This window comes from Lissotriton helveticus, chromosome 11 (assembly GCF_964261635.1).
Source record: "Lissotriton helveticus chromosome 11, aLisHel1.1, whole genome shotgun sequence".
Taxonomy (NCBI): Eukaryota; Metazoa; Chordata; class Amphibia; order Caudata; family Salamandridae; genus Lissotriton; species Lissotriton helveticus.
In genome coordinates, this window is record NC_136072.1 from 298,567,151 (window position 1) to 298,592,616 (window position 25,466).

The window sequence follows — 25,466 nt, forward strand, 5'->3', positions numbered from 1 at the left end:
TACCCAAAACCTTGTAACCACCCCGCGAAACAACTCTTTAAACTTTTCCAGCCAATAGCCCAACTTTAGCAAAAACCCAACAAGCTTCATGTCCCTGCTGACCAAGAACGCCCAATTTCCGCCACCCAGAAAAGAGGGGGAAGGAATTACCCTCCTCTCTTTCTGCCCCCCAAAACCGACCAACCAAGGAACTAGAATCTCAACCCAAGAAATGTTGAATCTTCAAACACCTGGAGAGCACCTCTCGCAATTCCAATAGATATAAATCCATCCCTATACGAGATAAGTGAACACCATCGCCGCGAAAGAATTCCACATTGTCATAACGGATGTCCTTATGGGACACCCGCCCAAAACCCAGATCTCTACAAAAACGGGAAACCTCCAGATTCAACTTCCTTCGCGCCTTGTCAATCGCCCTAGGCTTGATCGCACCCCTCCAGGTTCTTCTAGGGACCAATTCTGTCCATAAAACATGGCAACCCGCCCATTGTTGACGAATAAGAGAAAGATCCTTCTTCATTGCTCTTAATAAAACCACCCCTTTCACCCCACAAAGGTCATTCTCCCCAAGGTGTAAGAGCAGCACGTCAGGACAAACACCTCCCACCAACCAAGAATTCAAGGCCGGGATAAGCTCCCTCCAGATCATACCTCCCTTCCCCTTCCATACAACATGAAAAAGACGAGAATTAAAACCAAGTGTGGAACCAAAATAGCTTCTTATAGCTTGATCTTCCGCGCGCCTAATGAAGGAATGTCCCACTATCCAGATCGTCATGACAGTAGAACGGGGGCCGGCCACTGAACCTGAAAAAGAAAAGCAGCATCAAACTCAAGAAAAACTATCATCCGCAGGCGCCATAACAGGATCAGTACGCACATAGCGCCTAAAACAGTTGGAGGACCAACGCCCCAGAGACATAATGTCTTGCTGCGACCAACCCCTGTTATGTGCTTCTGTAGCTGCCCCAATCCTGAAAGAATGTGTACCATACTGAGTCTCATCCAAGCCCATGAAGCGCAGCGCTTTACGCAAAACCATGCGCAGTTGGTACTCCGTCACCCTGGAACCATCCACATGTCGAAAAACAGGGCCCTCCAAAGCGGCCCCCGAACAGTCCCACAGACGCCTGGCCCACCCCAAAGGACACGTCTCAGGGGGGAAAGAAGCTTCCAGCCAGATGCCCCTCCCTTTGCTGTGTTGATCAGTTTTTGCTCGAGCCAACCAAATGTGCAACCCCGCTTCCAAAAATCGAACATTCTCCCACCCCACCCCAAACGTAACTTTCGACCCCAATAACTCAGAAACTCTGAACGCACCAAAAAACATCCAAACCATAAGAGTAGAAAACAGACAAACCTCAAACCCATTCAGACAAACAGAGGGCAAAACCTGCAAAACTCGGGCTAACGTCTGCCAGGACAAAGGTCGGCGAACCATATGTTCCCTACCCCTCTCCCTACTCCAACCCTCTAGCATACGCTTACCCACCTCCCCAGCAGAAGGAGAATAGCCCCACAGTAATTTGCCCATGAACGCAATACCAGCCAATTTTCCAGCAATCGTCACACGTGTCAACCCCCTGTCTATCAAGTGAAGAATGAACTGTACCACATCTTCAGATCGTCTCCAGCCCGGAGCGCGCCAGCCGGCCCCAGATTCTAAAAACTCTTTCCAGGCCAATTCATACGCTGTCCTAGTAGAAACTGCAAGCGAACCTACCACCAGCTGCAAAACCCTGTCTCGCCTACAGTCCACAGATGTTCCGGCATGCGGGTCGGCATCCTGTCCGCCTCCGAGGCTAGCCCATGGAATCTCTCCCACTGTGAACGAGACAAAGCATCCGCAATGTCATTGTCCACCCCAGGAATGTGTAAGGCCTTAAAACTGATGTCATACGTCAAGCACCCCAACACAAAGACTCGCAAGAGCTTCAAGATGTGAGCATCCCTGGCCGACTGCCGATTGATAATGTCCACTACAGCCTTATTATCAATTCGAAACAGCACTTTTTTGTGAGAAAGCTCCTGACCCCACAAAGTCAACGCCACCACCACAGGGAAAAGCTCCAGGAAGGCAATACTCCTGCCCCCGTTCTTCCACGCAGCAGGCCACTGTTCAGCACACCATCTGCCCTGCCAGTAAAGACCGAAACCATCACTGCCTGCCGCATCTGAAAAAATTTGGACGTCCCAAATCCAATTCTCTTCTCTGTACAGAGGAATGCCATTGAAAGAGTGCAGAAAGGCTACCCACATCCGCAGATCCTCCTTAACACCTGCTGACAAGCGAACGTGATGGTGAGGTAAAAACTGACCAGACAGAGCTCTACCCAAACGCCTGCAAAAAGTTCTACCTGCCCTGACCACCCTACAAGCAAAGTTAAGATGGCCCAACAGCACCTGAACTTCCTTCACTGTGACCTTCGCCTTGTTCAACATAACATGTAAAAGGTCCAACATTTTTTCTTTTTTATCCACAGGTAAACGTGCCTCCATAACATTAGAATCAATCTCGATTCCCAAAAAAGACATGGTCGCGCAGGGGCCCATTGTCTTTTCCGGTGCCAACGGCACACCTAAAAAGTCCATCAGAGTTTGGAATGTTCGCAAAGCATTCTGGCATACTGAGGAATTGGGAGCACCTACAAAAAAGAAATCATCCAGGTAGTGAGTCACAAGCTGATGTCCTGACGTGTTGGTGAAAAACCATTGGAGAAATGTGCTAAAGGTCTCAAATAACGCACAGGATATGGAACAACCCATTGGTAGCGCCTTATCCACATACCACTTCCCTTGAAATTGAATCCCCAAAAGATCCCAATCTCCAGGATGTACAGGCAACAAACGGAATGCTGATTTGATGTCACATTTCGCCATCGCCGCACCAGTGCCGGCAGATACAACCAGGGCCATGGCCACATCCACTGAAGAATAAGACACTGAAGCAGCCTCACCATCAATGAAATCGTTAACTGATGAGCCCTCCGGCCATGACAAATGTTGAATCAAACGAAATTGCCCAGGCTCTTTCTTAGGCACCACACCAATTGGGGAGACAATAAGATTTTCCAAGGGCCAATCATCAAAAGGACCCGCCATCCTTCCCTCCCGCACTTCCTTATCCAATTTGTCTTGCACCACCTCTGGATGTTCATTGGCCGACATTAGATTCTTAGACCAACGCCGCAACCGCGGCCCTGTGTAACCCAAACGAAAACCTTCCTGAAAACCATCTAACAACAACTTAGCAGCCTCGACATTCCCGTAGCCCCTCAGAGCCACAGCCAAGTGAAAAGGATTAACTGGCGTATGAGCCTTTGGCCCCAGTTCCAGAAGTGTTTTTCCCCCCCCTGTAAGATTGAGGCTGCTGTGCAGGAGCAGGGGCATTGGCTGCCTGTTGTGACCACTGTCTACCCCCTGTAACCCGAGGCCCCCAACACTTGGACAGTGGGTGCGGTTTACCACATTGGGAGCATTCGTGTCGAAATTTGCAATAGTCTCTTAGGCAATATCCTCTGTTAAAATCCCAACATGTCCCATTGGCTGATTGTACTGACACAGCTGCACCCACCCCTCCCCGAGTGGGCCTACCCTGAAAGGGCCGTGAAGGTAAAGGATACCCACTAGCTGTGAAAATTGTCTTACCACCCGCCGAGGCACCCATAGTGTGTTGCCACAAGTCATTATCCAACTCCCCCCATTTCGCTTCAGGATCCCAAGCCATCCGAGCCCGGAATTCCTCATCATACTGTGACCAGGCATAACCACTACCAGTAATCTGCGCTTTCCTGATCACATCCATATATTTAAAAAGTGCCACACAGCGCTCAGGGAATTTCTCACAATACACACTAGCGTATATAAGAAATGCCGCTGTCCAGTTTTCTATGGTCAAAGGAACCTTTGGGCGCTTGGCCAACTCATACTCTTCCTCCTTAGACCCCTCCTTAGACCTAACCTCCCTGTGTAAAAGCTTCAATAATTCAACGTACTCCCCTTTCCAAATCCTTTCCTTAGTAGACAGCATTAAATGAGCGCCCAAAGGTTTTGTGACGCCCATGTAAGGCAATTTCTTTATTTTAAGCTCCTTGCTGTGTGGGGGGTCCTTACCTACCTCCATGGGCTCCGTAACAGTCCCGGAATCCACCTTAGAACCCACCCCCCCGTCACTCGTACCCACTCCTTGATCCTTAACATAACGACCCTTGTGGAGTTTAAAATCCACGCCCTCTGAAGGAGGATCCCCCCCCGTTCCAACAGAAACCATCAAAGGCTTGTTCCGCGGCCCAGCAAGCTCACCTGGATTCAATAAAGGCAGTTGGGCCGGCCTCTCTCTCCATGCCATCTGTTCAACTTCAACACCTGACCGAGGAACCCTCACCACGGGGCCGCTCTCTCGAGTTGGTCTGGAAACTGTAGCTCTCGGACGCACCACCACCGGTGCCTGTAAAACATCATCAGAAGCGTGAAAAAGCCCCCCCCTTGCACCCTTATCAGGTATCTCGCCCTCCTCGGGGCTCTCCTCATCATAATCTAAAACCAAAGATTCTTCCAACCTCGGAGGGGCCAACTCCTTTGACGGGCTTCTGAAACCAACCCGGGTCTTACCAGCCCGTACTGACATCTGAGGCGGGGGAGCCGACTGGACCCGTCTGTACTCCCCCAAACGTTGACCAGATTTGTGCAACTGAACCAACGATGAATCCCTTTGCTGATGAAAAGAAACATGTGGGGCCAGCGAGGACGCGCCGGTCCTGCTTCTGCCAACCCCGCCGATATCCAAAGAACCTGACAATGGGGCCAGCGAGGACGCGCCGGGTCCGCTTCTGCCGACCCCGCTGATACCTGTAGAAAGAGAAGTTGGGGCCAGCGAGGCCGCGCCCGACCTGCTTCTGCTGACCGCGCCGAGATCCTGTAATGAAGACGTTGGGGCCAACGAGGTCGCGCCTGACCTGCTTATGTTGACCGCGCCGGGGTCCCTCGCCGGTACGGGGTATGCCGCGCCAGGCTCCACCCTCCCTTCTCCTCGGTGCAACTGGGCCGCACTCCACCCTACCAAGTCTGCCTCTCCACGACGCTCCCTGACCTGCAAAGCAAAAGGCTGAACTGATGTGCCGGGACCCTTACTACCAGAACGGCCAAAGCTATCAACACCACCAGCCATACAAAAACCAGAATCCTGAAACTGCACCCTACCAACCTCCCTAGCAACAGACCCCCTATATTGACCCGATAAGCCCTTCCGAGGAGGGGAAGGCTCCACTACCTCATCTCCACTACTCCAGTCCAGCAACTCTTGAACAATCTCGGAAGCAGGACCCGATGCCAGTCCACCCTGCCCTTTCTGCCGGATATCAGCGCGGGGCTGCTCCAACCTCCCAAGTGATCTGCCCCCAACAGGCAAACCCGGAAAACGCAAAGTGCCCCCAAAACCACTCAGCATATCAGTGCCCTGGCTGGGAGTAGCCCTGCCCGCGTCACGAACCCCCTCTGCCCAGGAAGGAAAAACATCTAGGCCCTCCCAAGATCTAACACCCACCTGCCTATCGCAACTCTCCTGCATAGGAAAAGTAACAGCACCACCCTCACCAGGCTCAACGAACCCCCTGCCAGACCCAGAAACATCCTGTGGATCACACAACAAAACACCACCAGACTGCTGTCCCAGCAAACCTGCCCCTGCCCTCCTTTCCATCTGCGCCCACTCCCCCTCCCCCACAGAACCACTAAGAACTGACAGTACCTCCCCCCGGGTTGAAACAGGGGGGGAAAACAACAGGGGGCTATAAGGCACAAAAACCTCCCCGGCCCCTAACTGTCCAGGCTGCACTGTAGGCTGAAGCACAACCTCACTCATCAATTGCTGCCCAGAGGCGGAAGCTGGCGGGAAAACACGGACATTAGTAAGCCCCCCATGGGAACCCAACAATTCCGCCTCCTGACGCAAACCAATTGCCCCCAAAACCGAGGGTTCACCAGATATGCCGGCCGGCACTGATGCAGAGAAACCACATTCAGCCTGAGCGCGCGGCGCACAGAATTCAAATTGCGCATGCGCGCCAACCGCCGGTGCCGCGGCCGCTGAGTCCTCAGCCTGACAGGCGGAGGCAGAAGCAGAACGCTTTCTGCCTCCCTGCTTGACGGCCCGCTTGCCTCTGGCAGCGGGGACCGAAAGCGAGCGCTGCAGCGGCACCACCGTCACAAAGGGAGTAGAAGCCTCCCCCTCCCCTAAACCCGCCTCACGCTGTAAACCCGCTCCCACTCCAACATGCGCCACACGTCCAGGGGTCGCTTTCCGAGCGCGCGGGCGGCCCCTCTCACTTACCCCCTCCCGGCGAGATTTTTTGGGCGACGCGCAAGCCGCGACCGCCGCCGCCACACGAGCTGAGGCCTGCCGCCGAGGACGCGACGGCCCAGTCACCTCTCCTATTACCAGGTCCAGGCGTCCCGCTTCGCTCAGAAGGCGGATCGCCTCCAAAACACGGTAATCTTCACCCGACATGACGAGGAATCAAAACGAAATGACTCTCACAAAATTTCCAATAACTAATCAAAATTTCCAAAAACTAATGAGCTCCCGGCCACCAGGTCATTCAACCTAAAATGGTGGCCGGGAGGAGGGGCTACAGGGCTATATAACTGGGCTCCCCCAGTAGGAACCGAGGGAGCCCAAAACCAGCCCAAAAACAGCCCAAGGCCGGTGCTCTGATGCAACCCCCCCCCACTAGCCCCTCCCAATCAGCCCGGGGGTGGGGACCTCCCTACGGTCGGCTGCCCCCCCCCAAGCCCCCCTTGTTGGTCGATATTCCTGACGGGCTTTGTCTCCGTTCCAGTTCTTCGTCTGACCTTCGGGTGGACTGCTTTTCCTGCCTATGATCCTTTCACTGCTCCTCCTGTGCACTAGGCGGTAACGCGCTTGCGCTGGTTGTTTGCCACTGCCCCTCTCTTGATCTCAAGGCAGTAACGCGCTTGCGCTTGTTGCTTGTCACCGCTCCTCCCTAGAATTCAAGGTGGTACGCAATTGCGTTGGGTTGAATGTTTGCTAGCCTGCCTCTATAGCTTGAACTGTTATTAGTGGGCGTTACGTATGGGCATCTGCAATTTTCTCCTGCTGCAAGTACTTATTGAGCATTCTCTTAAAGTTACCCTGGCCGCATTCTCCTGAAGCTAGAGGGAAACGCAGTGTTCTTCAATTTCAGTTTTTATTTGCTCAAAGACATTGAACCTTCACTTCTCCTAAAGTAAGGAGCCGAGACATTCTACTACTGAAGTCATATTTTACATTTGTTCTTAAAACCCTCATGAATGATTGATTTGTAAATATATGTATCAGACATCAGTCTCACATTTGTTTGTTCTCATTATTAACGGCACTGATTAGTTGGTCCTGATTCTTTGGGACACATTGTTCACTGGCAATATCCTCCACTGGTAAGCATCTACACATACACTACAAATATAGAGACTATAGTAGCAATGCATCATATTGACTTTTATCTGTTCTGTATTCTTCTAGGAAGATTAGTGATCTCTGCAACATATTATTTCAGTTTTGGACACAAGCGAAAGAGGGGAGTAAGGCAGGTAGATTCTTATAGAGTCTACATGTTTGAGTATTGTCTTAGTTCACTAAATTGCAGAGTAGTGTGTTGGCCCAGTTTTTGTTTACAGGATCACAGAAGTCTCCAGTGACGAATCCTAGATGCCTGGCCGTGCTGAGGGATTATCTTCGGTTTTCTCTTTCCCTTCCCTCCCCTCTTCCCCCATGTACTGATCTCGCTTTGACTAAGTTGGGAGAATTAGTTGTGACTGGAATTTGGGAATTAGCTTCAGTCTCCAGACTCACGCTCCTGCGGAAACCTCAGGTGAGCCCTGATACAGTCCTCTGAAGCCACCAGTGGGTGGTTAGCACTGCTCTATATAAACCTGAAATAAATAAATCCATTGCAAAGGTTAACAATGTGGGTGTCTGTTCTCAGGACGTGAGGATGGTGAACTACTGTATTGTAAGAAGCATAGAAAGTTGTAGTGAGGTATCTAATAGTAATATATTATTGTAAATCTAGTAACAGAAGGCTTCACCAGGGGGAAGTGACATGTAAGTCTACATTTAAGTGTAAACCTACTTTCGGAAATGGTGAATAGCAAAAGAGTGAAGTTTAGCCCAAGACCCCAGCCTAAGTTGATACGGCCATGGTACGAATCTTCCAGTAGTGATTCACTGGAGGCCCACCAAAGTCAAAAGGTAAAGGACCGCTGGTATAAACAATTCACAATAATATAAGGGTTGCTTAATGGATATCATATGCTCTTTAATTTCCTAATTACGTCATAAGAAGTGTCACCATATGAGAACAAGCATTGGCAATGTCAATAGGTGTAGCTCATAATTGGAAGTGCCTCTTGAGTTACTGGTGAATTTAGGTACTCAATAATACATCACGGATGCACCTCTAACTCATCCTTGAACTCTTGCATCCATTTTCCAACCACTCACCCATTATTGCATGTGCACACTCGTTCAGCCACTTTAAAATACACACAAAATCAAAAAGCCAATGCAAGCTATATTAAAAGAGTAAAGTAAAAAAGGATAAATAGCACCATCTAAATGTGTTAGGAATGTGCTTGAAATAAATAAATGAGTAAAAGCTTAAACATAGCAACAAGGTACTGTGCACACTGTATCATTCCAAAAGGACCACCACTTTTAGAAGCCATGTATAAACCATTTTGAAACAGTAAAACAACAATGCAGTAAGCACAATGCCATTCCAAGGTGGTTGGTGACTGATGCACTATGCACATTTTAATTCCAAGACGGCTATCTCGCGCAATGCTGGATAGCCATCCTAAAATGATAATGTGCATAGTTCATCTGTCTAAAGACGATGGCCATCTTGGAATTGTAAAACGTTACACATTGGGGATAATACCATTCTAAATTGACCACCCAGTTTTGAAAAAATGGTCTTGTGGGATATGGCACACTGCAGATGAAAAGAGCAGCAAGCAAGCAGCCCAGTTGGACTGTATAGAAAGTTGCTTGTGGAAGGAAAGGAATGAAAAGGGACCAATAAATACAGAAAATTGAAAATTGAAGGACTAGCCCACCAACCCAGGCACTGGAGTATACACATTTTGTGGACGATGTGCACAGGAAATATCGCCACTAAAAGGGGAATAGAGCCTGCGGCTGACGTGGGCTGATGCATTGCCCCATTGTCTATGCTGTCAGGGGCTGAAGCAGAATGTGTATGACATTTTAACAAATCTAGGACACAAGAGCTATGATCCAAAGTCCCTCTCTATAGGTGTATGTTGGTATCTATTTTTAATAATTGGTTTTCATAACAATTTGTTGGCAGATATCTGAAGCTTTTTGGCCAAACCTAAACAAAGTAATGTACTACACACAAATCAATACTATACATAAAATGACAAATGTGTAAATACGTTGGCTAAGTAGTATAGACCCCTCCAAAAGCATCTAGCAAGGATTATCGGAGGGCAAATCTACTATATCCAGTCTCTGCCAGAGCGAGTAACAATCCCCAACATTGTTGCCCGCTATGGTATTCTGTTTGATTCAATTAATGAACTTGTCCTGTTCATGCTTTGGCACAGTGTAATAACAAACAACGTTTAAGGCCTAATGGTTTTATCATTTGTTTTCCCAATGAATAAGTCAGACCTCTTGCAACTTTGCACACTTCTTTATATCACCCTCAAGCCAATGGAAAAGTTGAAAGTTTGACCAGAATGTTGGTGGAATGGATCCAGAGTGTGGTGAGGCCTAAAGTAGATTGTGAAACTGCCATTAGAGAGTTGATCTGGGCTTACCGGTCCACTCCTCATTCGATCGTGGGTGAGATAACTTTTAAACTTATGAGAGGGAGAAAAGTGGTATCTTCTTTGTGTCCTTTTTGGAAAATGGAAGGGATGGGTCAAGGTTATGAATACTCTGGGGTGGGTGAGAGTGCAAAACTGTTGAGTGACAAACAAAGTGTTATGCATAGTTAATAAGAATTAAAACGAAAGGCCAAAGTGGTCAGAAAAACTAGAATTGAAGTTGGAGATATGATTTGAGTCTAAGATCCAGTTTGCAAAGGAAATCTCTTTCCACATTTCGAGACCCTGTTAGGGTTATTTAAGAGGTAATGCAGTGCAGGTTTGAAATGAACAATGGTGGAATTTACCCAGAATTGCCAAAAGTGGGAAGACATGATATGGAAAATGTTGGAGATGTTAGAAATGTGGCCAAGTCCACCACAGAAAGAAAGCATGGGAATACTTTGAGGAATCCAGAAATCTCTGTGTTGAGAAAGAGCGGTAGAATTATCATTCCTCTCAATTTTTTCCCCACAATTTAGTTACATTACTTGTACTGAGAAATGTGGCCTGTTGCTAGCATTGTTCGTTTCAGCGTGGAAAAAAGAATTAATGAATTAACATCTGTATTGACTTAGGTCACCATGACGACCAGCCATGTTAACTGTGATAGGTTAACTCCTGTTAAACTTACTGCATATATCGCAATTATGAGTTCTGCAAGAAATAGCTTTAGGTCAAACCTGCAGATATTTATATGGGGAAAATTCCAGCACTTTCTGGAACGTGCATATTGTGGAGATGTAATCGTCAAAATCGACACATTATTTCCCCTAAACGTGTACTTGGGAGGTATTTATTGCACCAGATAAATTCTGACTCAGCGGAGTCAGATTTATGAGATGCAATAAGCATCCCACCAATTAGTGGGCCTCTCGTAATGAGAGAATGAGTCAAGTAAAAAAACAATAACAGTGGGGTCAGAAGTATACCGTTCCACTTAGTTCAAGGGTCAGCTTTTGAGTGTCTAGTTCATGTTGTCCTCAAGGGTCTGGTTACGGGTGGGGAGACAGATGGGCTACTACCAGCAACTTAGGTGCAAGACAAAGAGTTCAAAGTCATTCTAAAGCAAGGCCATTATGTAGAAACATCAGTCTAACATCAGAATTAAGAGAAGAAACGGGCTTATTACAAACCAGAGACCAATGGATCCATTACATAGATTGCACAGATATCCGGAAATTTTGCACTGGTCGAATTTTTCTCCAATATTTGTACGAACCGACTTAGGTAAAAACAATATTTTTCCCAATTGACCACTGCAGAAATGGTACAAATGTTATTGCATCGGTTGGTGGGTGCAAGTGATGCTACAAATTTGGCAGGCACTGGTGCAGAATTACCTGACACTACCTGTCCAAAGTAGTACCTCAACATTAATAGCGCTTGATGGATTTATCCCTGTGGGAGTGTTTATGTAGCAATAGGCTAGATGCACAAAAATAATTTGCAATGTTCAGCGGACCATGCAGTGCATACGTGGACTACGAATTACAATCTCCACAATGTGAGTCCTTGAAAGAAACAAGGCACAGGGGTGAGAAGGAGCATTCCATTATTCTTTTGACTTAGAAGGGGGTGCATCAATAATTTTTAGCAGCTGCTGCGTACTGAATGGTTACCAACCCTTACGGCTGGTGCATTTGCAAAGCCAAAGCTGTTCATGGCACACATCTTCCAATGAATGTATGATGGAAACCGTATCAATTTAGCATCAACGCCTTAATCACTTGTGTCATTAGTACGCATTCGTTCAGCAGGCAAGTCATTATAACAACTCGCCTTAATGGGGCACTGGACTTTGGAATAGGATCATTTACTATTCCAACTCGCAACGATAGAGAAGGTGTTGAACTTTAAAAGCAACACCATTTCACCAATGCGCCCCCTGGGAAGCAAGTATTTGTAACCACTTGTGTGCTAAAAGAATGCATGCTAACAACTTGTTTGTTCTATTGATGGCCTTCTGAAAGCACAGGTCAATTCTGGCTTCATCCTAAAAGACGTTTACCGCTTCCAATCTAAATGCTGCAGCTTTGACAGAGCACACAGCGGTCATCATGGATCATTACATGCTTCCCCTGTGTCGGTTAAATAACACACCTCTCTCGTGCCATAGTGACTCCTATTTCTATAAGGAATAAGGGTCACTATAGTGGTTTAGAAAGTCAAAAGAGGCTTCTGCCCATACCAGGCTTGCACCCCTCCTTTCATTCCTGCACACACTGAGACACACTGCAGACTGCTACCCCATGAGCACCTGTTACCTTGGACATATGTGTCTCATTATGCACAGTCTTGGTGTGCTGCAAAGAGTAAGTGCACCTTTTGATGTGAACAGAGATGCTGTTTGCAACGCTTCTCCGCAGCACACATGAATTGTGGTTCAAATATTCTTTGTTTAGGTCCTGATACGGCCAGCTTTAATTGTTTGGAAAAAATCAAGACATCACCTCTTCAAAAAAGTGCAATAAGATGTATTAAGAGAGTGGGCTTTGGTTAAGCCCCTTTCAGCCATTGCCTTTTATATGTTTTTCTAGATTTGGCATCGTTTGCATATGCTATCCATCATGGCTATGGCATGTCAAGTATAGGTATATTTTTCCGTCTTTGTTTCCATTATATTTTTGTGACAAACTTCAATTAGTCCTTTACATGGATTGGAGATGTGACATGACAGATCAATTGCACAATATTGTGGTAAACAATATCGTAGACAAAAATATCATGAAAAAATATTGTTTACCACAATATTTTGTCACTATACTTATAATGCAAATAACAAAAATATGTAGAAAAATTATATAGTGAACAGTAACTTTGTCCGAAACATGCAAAAAACATTGATTTTTGAAAATCTAAATAGTTTAAAGTATTATATGTGAAATATTAATCTATATAAAATACATAGAGTAGAAAGTAAATACATTCCCCTAATTATTTAATACTAAATACAAATATATATATATGTATAGAAACAAACATGTGTATTTAGTGTATTTATGTAAATATATATAGTATAACATATTTAATCAAATATTAAATGTATAATATATTCAATTTACTTTTTAATATAATACATTAATATATATATAAATTTAATAGGTAGTTATAGTTAGGACCTTGTTTCCATCGGAAAAGCATTTTTTGATTTGCCAATATCTTTGGTGTTGGTTGTGTCCTGAGGACCTCAGGACACAAGTAGACTTCATCCCCCAAGTAGCAGTGTGCCAGGAGCTGCGTTTGCAGAGTGGTGTAAAAAAGGGGCATGGCCTCAGACCACTCTCAGCAATCCAGGTGTGTGAGGCTTACTGGAGGTTCCTGGTGGGCTAGTTGGCCCCCAGGGACCCTCAGGAATGAAGGGGACTTAATACACCCACTTAGAACGTGCCAACAGGTGCTTTTGCAGAGTGGTGGGAAAAGGGGGCATGGCCTTTGTCCACCTCTCATTAATCCTATTGTATGGGGCTTACTGTAGGTAAGAGGTAGGCTAGTTTGCCCCCAAAGGACCACCGTGATACAAAAGGGGATGATGGACGGAGCGTTTGAGCAAATCAAACACTCACCCCCAGTCAACTGATCTGGGTTTATTCCATCACCATTCTTTAGCCCACTCAGCCACCCCATTTCAGACATGGCTATATGCAAATCAGTCTGACCCTGTGCCTCATGGGAACAGTCCAGTCCGAACTGCCAAGCCATGTCTTCCATGGACCAGAAACAAGCATCCTGGGACCGGTTTCGGATTCAGAATCCTCATCAGCCAGGCTATCTTGAATCCAGTGGCCAAGTGAGCAAGGGACTCACGTCTGAGCATACCCTGCCACACCTAGGGCGAACAAAGAGATACAAAAGGGGATGATGGACGGAGCGTTTGAGCAAATCAAACACTCACCCCCAGTCAACTGATCTGGGTTTATTCCATCACCATTCTTTAGCCCACTCAGCCACCCCATTTCAGACATGGCTATATGCAAATCAGTCTGACCCTGTGCCTCATGGGAACAGTCCAGCCCGAACTGCCAAGCCATGTCTTCCATGGACCGGAAACAAGCATCCTGGGACCGGTTTCGGATTCATAATCCTCATCAGCCAGGCTATCTTGAATCCAGTGGCCAAGTGAGCAAGGGACTCACGTCTGAGCATACCCTGCCACACTTAGGGCGAACAAAGCGATACAAAAGGGGATGATGGACGGAGCGTTTGAGCAAATCAAACACTCACCCCCAGTCAACTGATCTGGGTTTATTCCATCACCATTCTTTAGCCCACTCAGCCACCCCATTTCAGACACGGCTATATGCAAATCAGTCTGACCCTGTGCCTCATGGGAACAGTCCAGCCCGAACTGCCAAGCCATGTCTTCCATGGACCGGCAACAAGCATCCTGGGACCGGTTTCGGATTCATAATCCTCATCAGCCAGGCTATCTTGAATCCAGTGGCCAAGTGAGCAAGGGACTCACGTCTGAGCATACCCTGCCACACTTAGGGCGAACAAAGCGATACAAAAGGGGATGATGGACGGAGCGTTTGAGCAAATCAAACACTCACCCCCAGTCAACTGATCTGGGTTTATTCCATCACCATTCTTTAGCCCACTCAGCCACCCCATTTCAGACATGGCTATATGCAAATCAGTCTGACCCTGTGCCAGAAATCGGTCCTCAGAAGCTTGTTTGCGGTCCAGGGAAGACATGGCTTGGCAGTTCGGGCTGGACTGTTCCCATGAGGCACAGGGTCAGACTGATTTGCATATAGCCATGTCTGAACTGGGTTGGCAGAGTGGGCTAAAGAACGGTGATGGATTAAACCCAGATCTTTTGACTGCGTGTGAGTGTTTGATTGATTCAGATGCTCAGTCCATCACCACCCCCTTTTGTACCGCTTTTGGCCGCCATAAGTGTGGCAGGATATGCTCAGACGTGAGTCCCTTGCTCACTTTGCCACTGGATTCAAGCAAGCCGGGCTGAAGACGGCTGGAATGCCAGAAACCGGTCCTCGGAAGCTTGTTTCCGGTCCAGGGAAGACATGGCTTTGCAGTTCGGGCTGGACTGTTCCCATGAGGCACAGGGTCAGACTGATTTGCATATAGCCATGTCTGAACTGGGGTGGCAGAGTGGGCTAAAGAACGGTGATGAATTAAACCCAGATCTTTTGACTGCGTGTGAGTGTTTGATTGATTCAGATGCTCAGTCCATTACCACCCCCTTTTGTACTGCTTTTGGCCGCCATAAGTGTGGCAGGGTATGCTCAGACGTGAGTCCCTTGCTCACTTTGCCACTGGATTCAAGCAAGCCGGGCTGAAGACGGCTGGAATGCCAGAAACCGGTCCTCGGAAGCTTGTTTCCGGTCCAGGGAAGACATGGCTTGGCAGTTCGGGCTGGACTGTTCCCATGAGGCACAGGGTCAGACTGATTTGCATATAGTCATGTCTGAACTGGGGTGGCAGAGTGGGCTAAAGAACGGTGATGGATTAAACCCAGATCTTTTGACTGCGTGTGAGTGTTTGATTGATTCAGATGCTCAGTCCATCACCACCCCCTTTTGTACCGCTTTTGGCCGCCATTAGTGTGGCAGGGTATGCTCAGACGTGAGTCCCTTGCTCACTTTGCCACTGGATTCAAGCAAGCCGGGCTGAAGACGACTGGAATGCCAGAAACCGGTCCTCGGAAGCTTGTTTCCGGTCCAGGGAAGACATGGCTTGGCAGTTCGGGCTGGACTGTTCCCATGAGGCACAGGGTCAGACTGATTTGCATATAGCCATGTCTGAACTGGGGTGGCAGAGTGGGCTAAAGAACGGTGATGGATTAAACCCAGATCTTTTGACTGTGTGTGAGTGTTTGATTGATTCAGATGCTCAGTCCATCACCACCCCCTTTTGTACCGCTTTTGGCCGCCATAAGTGTGGCAGGGTATGCTCAGACGTGAGTCCCTTGCTCACTTTGCCACTGGATTCAAGCAAGCCGGGCTGAAGACGGCTGGAATGCCAGAAACCGGTCCTCGGAAGCTTGTTTTCGGTCCAGGGAAGACATGGCTTGGCAGTTCGGGCTGGACTGTTCCCATGAGGCACAGGGTCAGACTGATTTGCATATAGCCATGTCTGAACTGGGGTGGCAGAGTGGGCTAAAGAACGGTGATGGATTAAACCCAGATCTTTTGACTGCGTGTGAGTGTTTGATTGATTCAGATGCTCAGTCCATCACCACCCCCTTTTGTACCGCTTTTGGCCGCCATAAGTGTGGCAGGATATGCTCAGACGTGAGTCCCTTGCTCACTTTGCCACTGGATTCAAGCAAGCCGGGCTGAAGACGGCTGGAATGCCAGAAACCGGTCCTCGGAAGCTTGTTTCCGGTCCAGGGAAGACATGGCTTTGCAGTTCGGGCTGGACTGTTCCCATGAGGCACAGGGTCAGACTGATTTGCATATAGCCATGTCTGAACTGGGGTGGCAGAGTGGGCTAAAGAACGGTGATGAATTAAACCCAGATCTTTTGACTGCGTGTGAGTGTTTGATTGATTCAGATGCTCAGTCCATTACCACCCCCTTTTGTACTGCTTTTGGCCGCCATAAGTGTGGCAGGGTATGCTCAGACGTGAGTCCCTTGCTCACTTTGCCACTGGATTCAAGCAAGCCGGGCTGAAGACGGCTGGAATGCCAGAAACCGGTCCTCGGAAGCTTGTTTCCGGTCCAGGGAAGACATGGCTTGGCAGTTCGGGCTGGACTGTTCCCATGAGGCACAGGGTCAGACTGATTTGCATATAGTCATGTCTGAACTGGGGTGGCAGAGTGGGCTAAAGAACGGTGATGGATTAAACCCAGATCTTTTGACTGCGTGTGAGTGTTTGATTGATTCAGATGCTCAGTCCATCACCACCCCCTTTTGTACCGCTTTTGGCCGCCATTAGTGTGGCAGGGTATGCTCAGACGTGAGTCCCTTGCTCACTTTGCCACTGGATTCAAGCAAGCCGGGCTGAAGACGACTGGAATGCCAGAAACCGGTCCTCGGAAGCTTGTTTCCGGTCCAGGGAAGACATGGCTTGGCAGTTCGGGCTGGACTGTTCCCATGAGGCACAGGGTCAGACTGATTTGCATATAGCCATGTCTGAACTGGGGTGGCAGAGTGGACTAAAGAACGGTGATGGATTAAACCCAGATCTTTTGACTGTGTGTGAGTGTTTGATTGATTCAGATGCTCAGTCCATCACCACCCCCTTTTGTACCGCTTTTGGCCGCCATAAGTGTGGCAGGGTATGCTCAGACGTGAGTCCCTTGCTCACTTTGCCACTGGATTCAAGCAAGCCGGGCTGAAGACGGCTGGAATGCCAGAAACCGGTCCTCGGAAGCTTGTTTTCGGTCCAGGGAAGACATAGCTTGGCAGTTCGGGCTGGACTGTTCCCATGAGGCACAGGGTCAGACTGATTTGCATATAGCCATGTCTGAACTGGGGTGGCAGAGTGGGCTAAAGAACGGTGATGGATTAAACCCAGATCTTTTGACTGTGTGTGAGTGTTTGATTGATTCAGATGCTCAGTCCATCACCACCCCCTTTTGTACCGCTTTTGGCCGCCATAAGTGTGGCAGGGTATGCTCAGACGTGAGTCCCTTGCTCACTTTGCCACTGGATTCAAGCAAGCCGGGCTGAAGACGGCTGGAATGCCAGAAACCGGTCCTCGGAAGCTTGTTTTCGGTCCAGGGAAGACATGGCTTGGCAGTTCGGGCTGGACTGTTCCCATGAGGCACAGGGTCAGACTGATTTGCATATAGCCATGTCTGAACTGGGGTGGCAGAGTGGGCTAAAGAACGGTGATGGATTAAACCCAGATCTTTTGACTGCGTGTGAGTGTTTGATTGATTCAGATGCTCAGTCCATCACCACCCCCTTTTGTACCGCTTTTGGCCGCCATAAGTGTGGCAGGATATGCTCAGACGTGAGTCCCTTGCTCACTTTGCCACTGGATTCAAGCAAGCCGGGCTGAAGACGGCTGGAATGCCAGAAACCGGTCCTCGGAAGCTTGTTTCCGGTCCAGGGAAGACATGGCTTTGCAGTTCGGGCTGGACTGTTCCCATGAGGCACAGGGTCAGACTGATTTGCATATAGCCATGTCTGAACTGGGGTGGCAGAGTGGACTAAAGAACGGTGATGGATTAAACCCAGATCTTTTGACTGTGTGTGAGTGTTTGATTGATTCAGATGCTCAGTCCATCACCACCCCCTTTTGTACCGCTTTTGGCCGCCATAAGTGTGGCAGGGTATGCTCAGACGTGAGTCCCTTGCTCGCTTTGCCACTGGATTCAAGCAAGCCGGGCTGAAGACGGCTGGAATGCCAGAAACCGGTCCTCGGAAGCTTGTTTTCGGTCCAGGGAAGACATAGCTTGGCAGTTCGGGCTGGACTGTTCCCATGAGGCACAGGGTCAGACTGATTTGCATATAGCCATGTCTGAACTGGGGTGGCAGAGTGGGCCAAAGAACGGTGATGGATTAAACCCAGATCTTTTGACTGTGTGTGAGTGTTTGATTGATTCAGATGCTCAGTCCATCACCACCCCCTTTTGTACCGCTTTTGGCCGCCATAAGTGTGGCAGGGTATGCTCAGACGTGAGTCCCTTGCTCACTTTGCCACTGGATTCAAGCAAGCCGGGCTGAAGACGGCTGGAATGCCAGAAACCGGTCCTCGGAAGCTTGTTTTCGGTCCAGGGAAGACATGGCTTGGCAGTTCGGGCTGGACTGTTCCCATGAGGCACAGGGTCAGACTGATTTGCATATAGCCATGTCTGAACTGGGGTGGCAGAGTGGGCTAAAGAACGGTGATGGATTAAACCCAGATCTTTTGACTGCGTGTGAGTGTTTGATTGATTCAGATGCTCAGTCCATCACCACCCCCTTTTGTACCGCTTTTGGCCGCCATAAGTGTGGCAGGATATGCTCAGACGTGAGTCCCTTGCTCACTTTGCCACTGGATTCAAGCAAGCCGGGCTGAAGACGGCTGGAATGCCAGAAACCGGTCCTCGGAAGCTTGTTTCCGGTCCAGGGAAGACATGGCTTTGCAGTTCGGGCTGGACTGTTCCCATGAGGCACAGGGTCAGACTGATTTGCATATAGCCATGTCTGAACTGGGGTGGCAGAGTGGGCTAAAGAACGGTGATGAATTAAACCCAGATCTTTTGACTGCGTGTGAGTGTTTGATTGATTCAGATGCTCAGTCCATTACCACCCCCTTTTGTACTGCTTTTGGCCGCCATAAGTGTGGCAGGGTATGCTCAGACGTGAGTCCCTTGCTCACTTTGCCACTGGATTCAAGCAAGCCGGGCTGAAGACGGCTGGAATGCCAGAAACCGGTCCTCGGAAGCTTGTTTCCGGTCCAGGGAAGACATGGCTTGGCAGTTCGGGCTGGACTGTTCCCATGAGGCACAGGGTCAGACTGATTTGCATATAGTCATGTCTGAACTGGGGTGGCAGAGTGGGCTAAAGAACGGTGATGGATTAAACCCAGATCTTTTGACTGCGTGTGAGTGTTTGATTGATTCAGATGCTCAGTCCATCACCACCCCCTTTTGTACCGCTTTTGGCCGCCATTAGTGTGGCAGGGTATGCTCAGACGTGAGTCCCTTGCTCACTTTGCCACTGGATTCAAGCAAGCCGGGCTGAAGACGACTGGAATGCCAGAAACCGGTCCTCGGAAGCTTGTTTCCGGTCCAGGGAAGACATGGCTTGGCAGTTCGGGCTGGACTGTTCCCATGAGGCACAGGGTCAGACTGATTTGCATATAGCCATGTCTGAACTGGGGTGGCAGAGTGGGCTAAAGAACGGTGATGGATTAAACCCAGATCTTTTGACTGTGTGTGAGTGTTTGATTGATTCAGATGCTCAGTCCATCACCACCCCCTTTTGTACCGCTTTTGGCCGCCATAAGTGTGGCAGGGTATGCTCAGACGTGAGTCCCTTGCTCACTTTGCCACTGGATTCAAGCAAGCCGGGCTGAAGACGGCTGGAATGCCAGAAACCGGTCCTCGGAAGCTTGTTTTCGGTCCAGGGAAGACATAGCTTGGCAGTTCGGGCTGGACTGTTCCCATGAGGCACAGGGTCAGACTGATTTGCATATAGCCATGTCTGAACTGGGGTGGCAGAGTGGGCTAAAGAGCGGTGATGGATTAAACCCAGATCTTTTGACTGCGTGTGAGTGTTTGATTGATTCAGATGCTCAGTCCATCACCACCCCCTTTTGTACCGCTTTTGGCCGCCATAAGTGTGGCAGGGTATGCTCAGACGTGAGTCCCTTGCTCACTTTGCTACTGGATTCAAGCAAGCCGGGCTGAAGACGGCTGGAATGCCAGAAACCGGTCCTCGGAAGCTTGTTTCCGGTCCAGGGAAGACATGGCTTGGCAGTTCAGGCTGGACTGTTCCCATGAGGCACAGGGTCAGACTGATTTGCATATAGCCATGTCTGAACTGGGGTGGCAGAGTGGGCTAAAGAACGGTGATGGATTAAAGCCAGATCTTTTGACTGCGTGTGAGTGTTTGATTGATTCAGATGCTCAGTCCATCACCACCCCCTTTTGTACCGCTTTTGGCCGCCATAAGTGTGGCAGGGTATGCTCAGACGTGAGTCCCTTGCTCACTTTGCCACTGGATTCAAGCAAGCCGGGCTGAAGACGGCTGGAATGCCAGAAACCGGTCCTCGGAAGCTTGTTTCCGGTCCAGGGAAGACATGGCTTGGCAGTTCGGGCTGGACTGTTCCCATGAGGCACAGGGTCAGACTGATTTGCATATAGCCATGTCTGAACTGGGGTGGCAGAGTGGGCTAAAGAACGGTGATGGATTAAACCCAGATCTTTTGACTGCGTGTGAGTGTTTGATTGATTCAGATGCTCAGTCCATCACCACCCCCTTTTGTACCGCTTTTGGCCGCCATAAGTGTGGCAGGGTATGCTCAGACGTGAGTCCCTTGCTCACTTTGCCACTGGATTCAAGCACGCCGGGCTGAAGACGGCTGGAATGCCAGAAACCGGTCCTCGAAAGCTTGTTTCCGGTCCAGGGAAGACATGGCTTGGCAGTTCGGGCTGGACTGTTCCCATGAGGCACAGGGTCAGACTGATTTGCATATAGCCATGTCTGAACTGGGGTGGCAGAGTGGGCTAAAGAACGGTGATGGATTAAACCCAGATCTTTTGACTGCGTGTGAGTGTTTGATTGATTCAGATGCTCAGTCCATCACCACCCCCTTTTGTACCCAAAGGACCACCAGCAGCGAAGGGGACTTCACTCCCCGTGCAAGAGCGCACCAGGGAGCGGGTGGCCAGCTATGAGTACTTAGCAATCCTGCTGTGTTGCTCTTACTGGAGGTAATAGGAGGGGTAGTTTGTACTTGGGGGCCAACTACCCCTCTTGTTACCTCCAGTAAGTCCCACACAGTGGGATTGCTAAGACGTCTTCAGAGGCCATGCTGCAAATGCGCCTCCTGGCAGACTACGGGATGTGGGATGAAGTCTAACTTACTCCTTATAGACTTTGGGGGCCAAAAAGCTCTCCTGGTACTTACTCTTAAGTCCTACGCAGTGGAATTCCTGAGCGCTGGTCGGAGGCCTAGCACCCTTTCTCCACCACTCTGCAAACGCAACTACTAGTAAAAGAAGTGTTTGCAATGTAATAGGTTTCGCATTTACAACATTTAGAGCTATTGGCATTGTAAATGTAAAAGTTTTTTACTAATGTTTTTTGAAGTGGAGTGGATGTACTTTGTGTGTAGTGGAATTTTGTGGTTTGTTGTGCAGTGAAATTATGTGGATAGAAAGTATGTGGTATTTAGTGTATAGGAATTATGGAGAGTGGGATTATGTGTTATGGGGTGGGATTATGTGGTATGTTAGTCTGTGTTGTGGAGTGGTAATGTCAGGTTTAGTCTTCCTCGTTTCCATAGAAGCTCAACTATGAACTCAGTGAGACAAAAAAAGAAGGAATCACTGAGGAGCACTTGTCAACCTAGTCAGGGGTATGAGCTGGCCCACTGGAATTATGCAACTGTTTGGCTGCACTGATTTTCGCACAATTATACATTTCCTGATTTAGCCACATAATTCATCATCTGCTCCCTGATCTGCAGATTTGAACAAAAAAAGCTTTTTTTTTTGTTCAAAATGCTCAAACATGCAAAAATGCAGCGACAAGTGTTACAGCGTGGTGGAAGGCCCTTTGCAAACCTAGAAGGTCCACCTGTGACTTATTGCTAAATGTGGGTGTTAAATTGGCATTGGTGTGCAAGTCACTCTTGCTTTCTTCTGCGCCTCTCTTGCCTCTTTCTGCATTTCTGTTGCCTCTTTCTGTACATTTCTTTCTTTTTCTGTGCTTCTCTTGCCTCTTTTCTGAATATCTTATACTTTCTGCACCTCTCTTCCCTCTTTCTTCATGTCTCTTGCCTCTTTCTGCACCCTTTTTGCTCCTTTCTGTATCCCTCTTATCTCTTTCTGCATCCTTCTTCCCTATTTCTGTACCTCTCTTGCCTTTTTCTGTACCCCTCATGTCTTTTTGCACCCCTTTTGCCTCTTTCTGCACCTCTGTTCCTTCTTTCTGTACTTCTTTTGTTACTTTCTGCACCTGTCTTCTTTCTGCACCCCTCTTACCTCTCTCTCACCCCTCTTCCCTCTTTATGCACTTCTGTTGTCTCTTTCTGCACTTATCTTGCTTCTTTCTGCACCTCACTTGCCTCTTTCTGTACCTCTATTGCCTCTTTCTGCAGTTCCCTTGCCTCCTTCTGCACTCCACTTGCCTCTTTCTGCAACGCTCTTGCTTCTTTCTGTACCTCTCATACGTCTTTCTGCACCTCACTTGCTTCTTTCTGCTCCCCTTTTGCCTGTTTCTGCACCCTTCTTCCCTCTTTGTGCAACTCTCTTGCCTCTTTCTGCACTTCTCTTTCCTCTTTATGCACAACTCTTCCTCTTTCTGTACCTCTGTTCCTTCTTTTGTCAACTGTGTTGTCTCTTTCTGCACCATTTGTGTCTCTTTCAGCACCTCTGTTGCTTCTTTCTTCAGTTCTCCTCCTGTTTCTGCACCCCTCCTGCCTCTTTCTGCACCCCTTGTACCTCTTTTTGCACCTCTGTTGGTTTTTTCTGCACTGCTCTTGTTTCTTTCTGCATCTTACTTGCCTCTTTTTACACGTCTCTTGCTTCTTTCTGAACTTCTCTTGCTTATTTCTGCTCTTCTATTGCTTCTTTCAGCACCTCTGTTTCTTCTTCCTGTATCTCTCCTGCCTCTTTCTGCACCCCTCTTCCTTCTTTGTGCAACTCTCTTGCCTCTTTCTACACCTCCCTTCCTTCTTTCTGCACTTCTCTTGCCTCTTTATGTACCTCTGAGTTAGAGCTAATTTTAACCCCCCTGCCCTATTATGTACTAGGACCTTACAGGTGGAGATCAAGCCAATCACAGGGGTGCCCCATCCCATAGTGTACCCTAGTGTATGTAGCTGTTTTCACTGTATTCTAAGTGTCTTTCAGCATAGCACTGGCCCTGGGCCTGGTTAGTCAGTCATTTACCAGCAGTACCAGTCAGCAAAAAGTTTGGGCACAGGATAACTTTGCAACAAGACCTCTTTCTGCCCCTCTGTTGGTTCTTTCTGCAATTTTCTTAGTCTTTCTGGACTTCTGTTGCCTCTTTCTGCATTTCTCCAGCTTCTTTCTGCACCTTTCTTCCTATTTCAGCACATGTCCTACCTCTGTAGGCATCGTTAGAAATTAGCATTTAAAAAACCTTCGAAATTCACTGAAAAAAAACATAGGTTTCATTGACGTTATAGTTAGGAATTCGCATTTAAAAAACCTTAGAAATTCACTAAAAAAAACACAGGTTCCAGGGACGTTATAGTTAGTTGGACATTTCACTCATATAAAACCAGAGAAATTCGGCTTTTATAGTTAGTTGAGCTAACTATAACTTGTGCCCCCGCAATGAAATGCTGATGACATCACATATTACATCGTTCATGAGATGGTCAGTGACATCACTGATGACATCTCAAATGACATCCCTGATGACATCAACCACGTGATAATTTGATGCACCTCCTCACAACCTAATATAACCCTTGATACACCCACTTTAAAATACAGACTACCATTTTCGAAACCATAGACACACCAATACCAGTTACTACATGCTAACTCACTGATTCCTACGTCTACACACACATCAACTCATTCACCCATACAGCCACTCATACATGCTGTCACTCATCAATAGAGCAGTATTATATGCACTCATACACCTATTCAGCAATCAGCATCACTGGCTCAAGCCCGCCTCGATTTTGGTTTGTCAAATCAAATATTCCGGAGCAAAGGTGCATTTAGCAAACTATGTGGGAGGCTCAGAGCATCTGAAACTGATTCTATCGAGAAACTGTGCTAGAAAGAAATAGAAGCTCAAAAAGAAAATAAACCCCAAGGTTCCTGGGGCTGGTACCTAAGCCAGATCAAGAAATTATAAACACCGAGATGGGGAAACTGGCCCTCAACAAAGTAATTAACCTTATAGCAAAACTCCTGTCTCACTCAACAGACAAGAACATCTTATTACAAAGAAGTCACGCTTGGATGGTGATTAAGTCATATGGTACCAGGAAACCAAAGGATTATTTATCAGCTCATTTTCAACCATCTTAAAAAATCAATTCATGAATTTCTGCTTTGGCAGGTGGGAAACAAGTGATCTCATCCCCTCCTGGAAAGACCAGCATCAAAATCAAGACAGCAGACTGTGTGACTTTTGTTTGGGTGCTATTTAAAGTTGAAATTACACGACCCCTCATTATTTTGGTACCGTAGGTCACGGAAGGCATTAGCTGTGTGGACATGACGGATAATAGGTAGCTATAGGATGGACAGCTTAATTTATTATTATTTTTTTTTAAAGCCGTATACAAGATTTAGTGCTTTGGTCCTCATTGTTGAGAGCTGCTGCTAGTAACTCAGTTTTTCTTTGATTTTAAATCCCAGATATTTGTATACGGTGACTGTGTTAACTTTTCTCCCATCTGGAAACCACATGTGTTTCCTATATTTGGCATCCACTAACTGCACTACCTTTGTTTTAGATAGATTTGGTTCAAGCCCTTTCCAGTCCATGTACTTAGCTAATGCATTTATGCAGCGTTAAAGCCCAACTGAGTTTTGTACGAGAGAAATCTGAGCCTACCTATAGCATCCCTGTAACCTTTGCTTTTTTCAGTGAATATCTAAGCCTTTTTTAAATGTTAATTCCGCAATATAAGGTCCCTGTAACCTCTGTTATTTTCAGTGAATTTCAATGTTTTTTAAGTTGCAGTTGCATTTGCAGAGTGGTGGAGAAAGGGGGCAGGGCCTCCAATCAACTCTCAGGAATTGCACTGTGTAGGACCTACAGAAGGTACCTGGACGGCTTCTTGTCCCCCAAGGTCCCTAAGGAGTAAAAGGAACTTCAACCCCCAATCAGTAATGCGCCAGGAGTCACGTTTGCAGAATGGTGGAGAAAGGGGACGTGGCCTTACAAAGACTTCTTAGCAATCCCACTGTGTGAGACTTACTAGACACTACAAGAGGGGT

At 47.8% G+C, this 25,466-nt stretch overlaps 2 protein-coding genes across 2 annotated transcripts in view; one reads left to right on the plus strand and one right to left on the minus strand.

Moving 5' to 3' along the window:
• LOC144790680 (prolactin-releasing peptide receptor-like) overlaps positions 1 to 25,466 on the plus strand; it is a 698,727-nt gene that overhangs the window by 443,664 nt on the left and 229,597 nt on the right. The gene's annotated exons all lie outside the window — the stretch shown is intronic.
• On the minus strand, positions 64 to 5,647 carry LOC144790679 (uncharacterized). Its single transcript, XM_078665404.1, has 2 exons — positions 4,306 to 5,647; positions 64 to 810 (listed from the first exon to the last, which is right to left on the minus strand). Exons 1-2 carry the CDS (start codon positions 5,567 to 5,569, stop codon positions 200 to 202), a joined length of 1,875 nt encoding a protein of 624 aa, XP_078521530.1. The 5' UTR covers positions 5,570 to 5,647; the 3' UTR covers positions 64 to 199.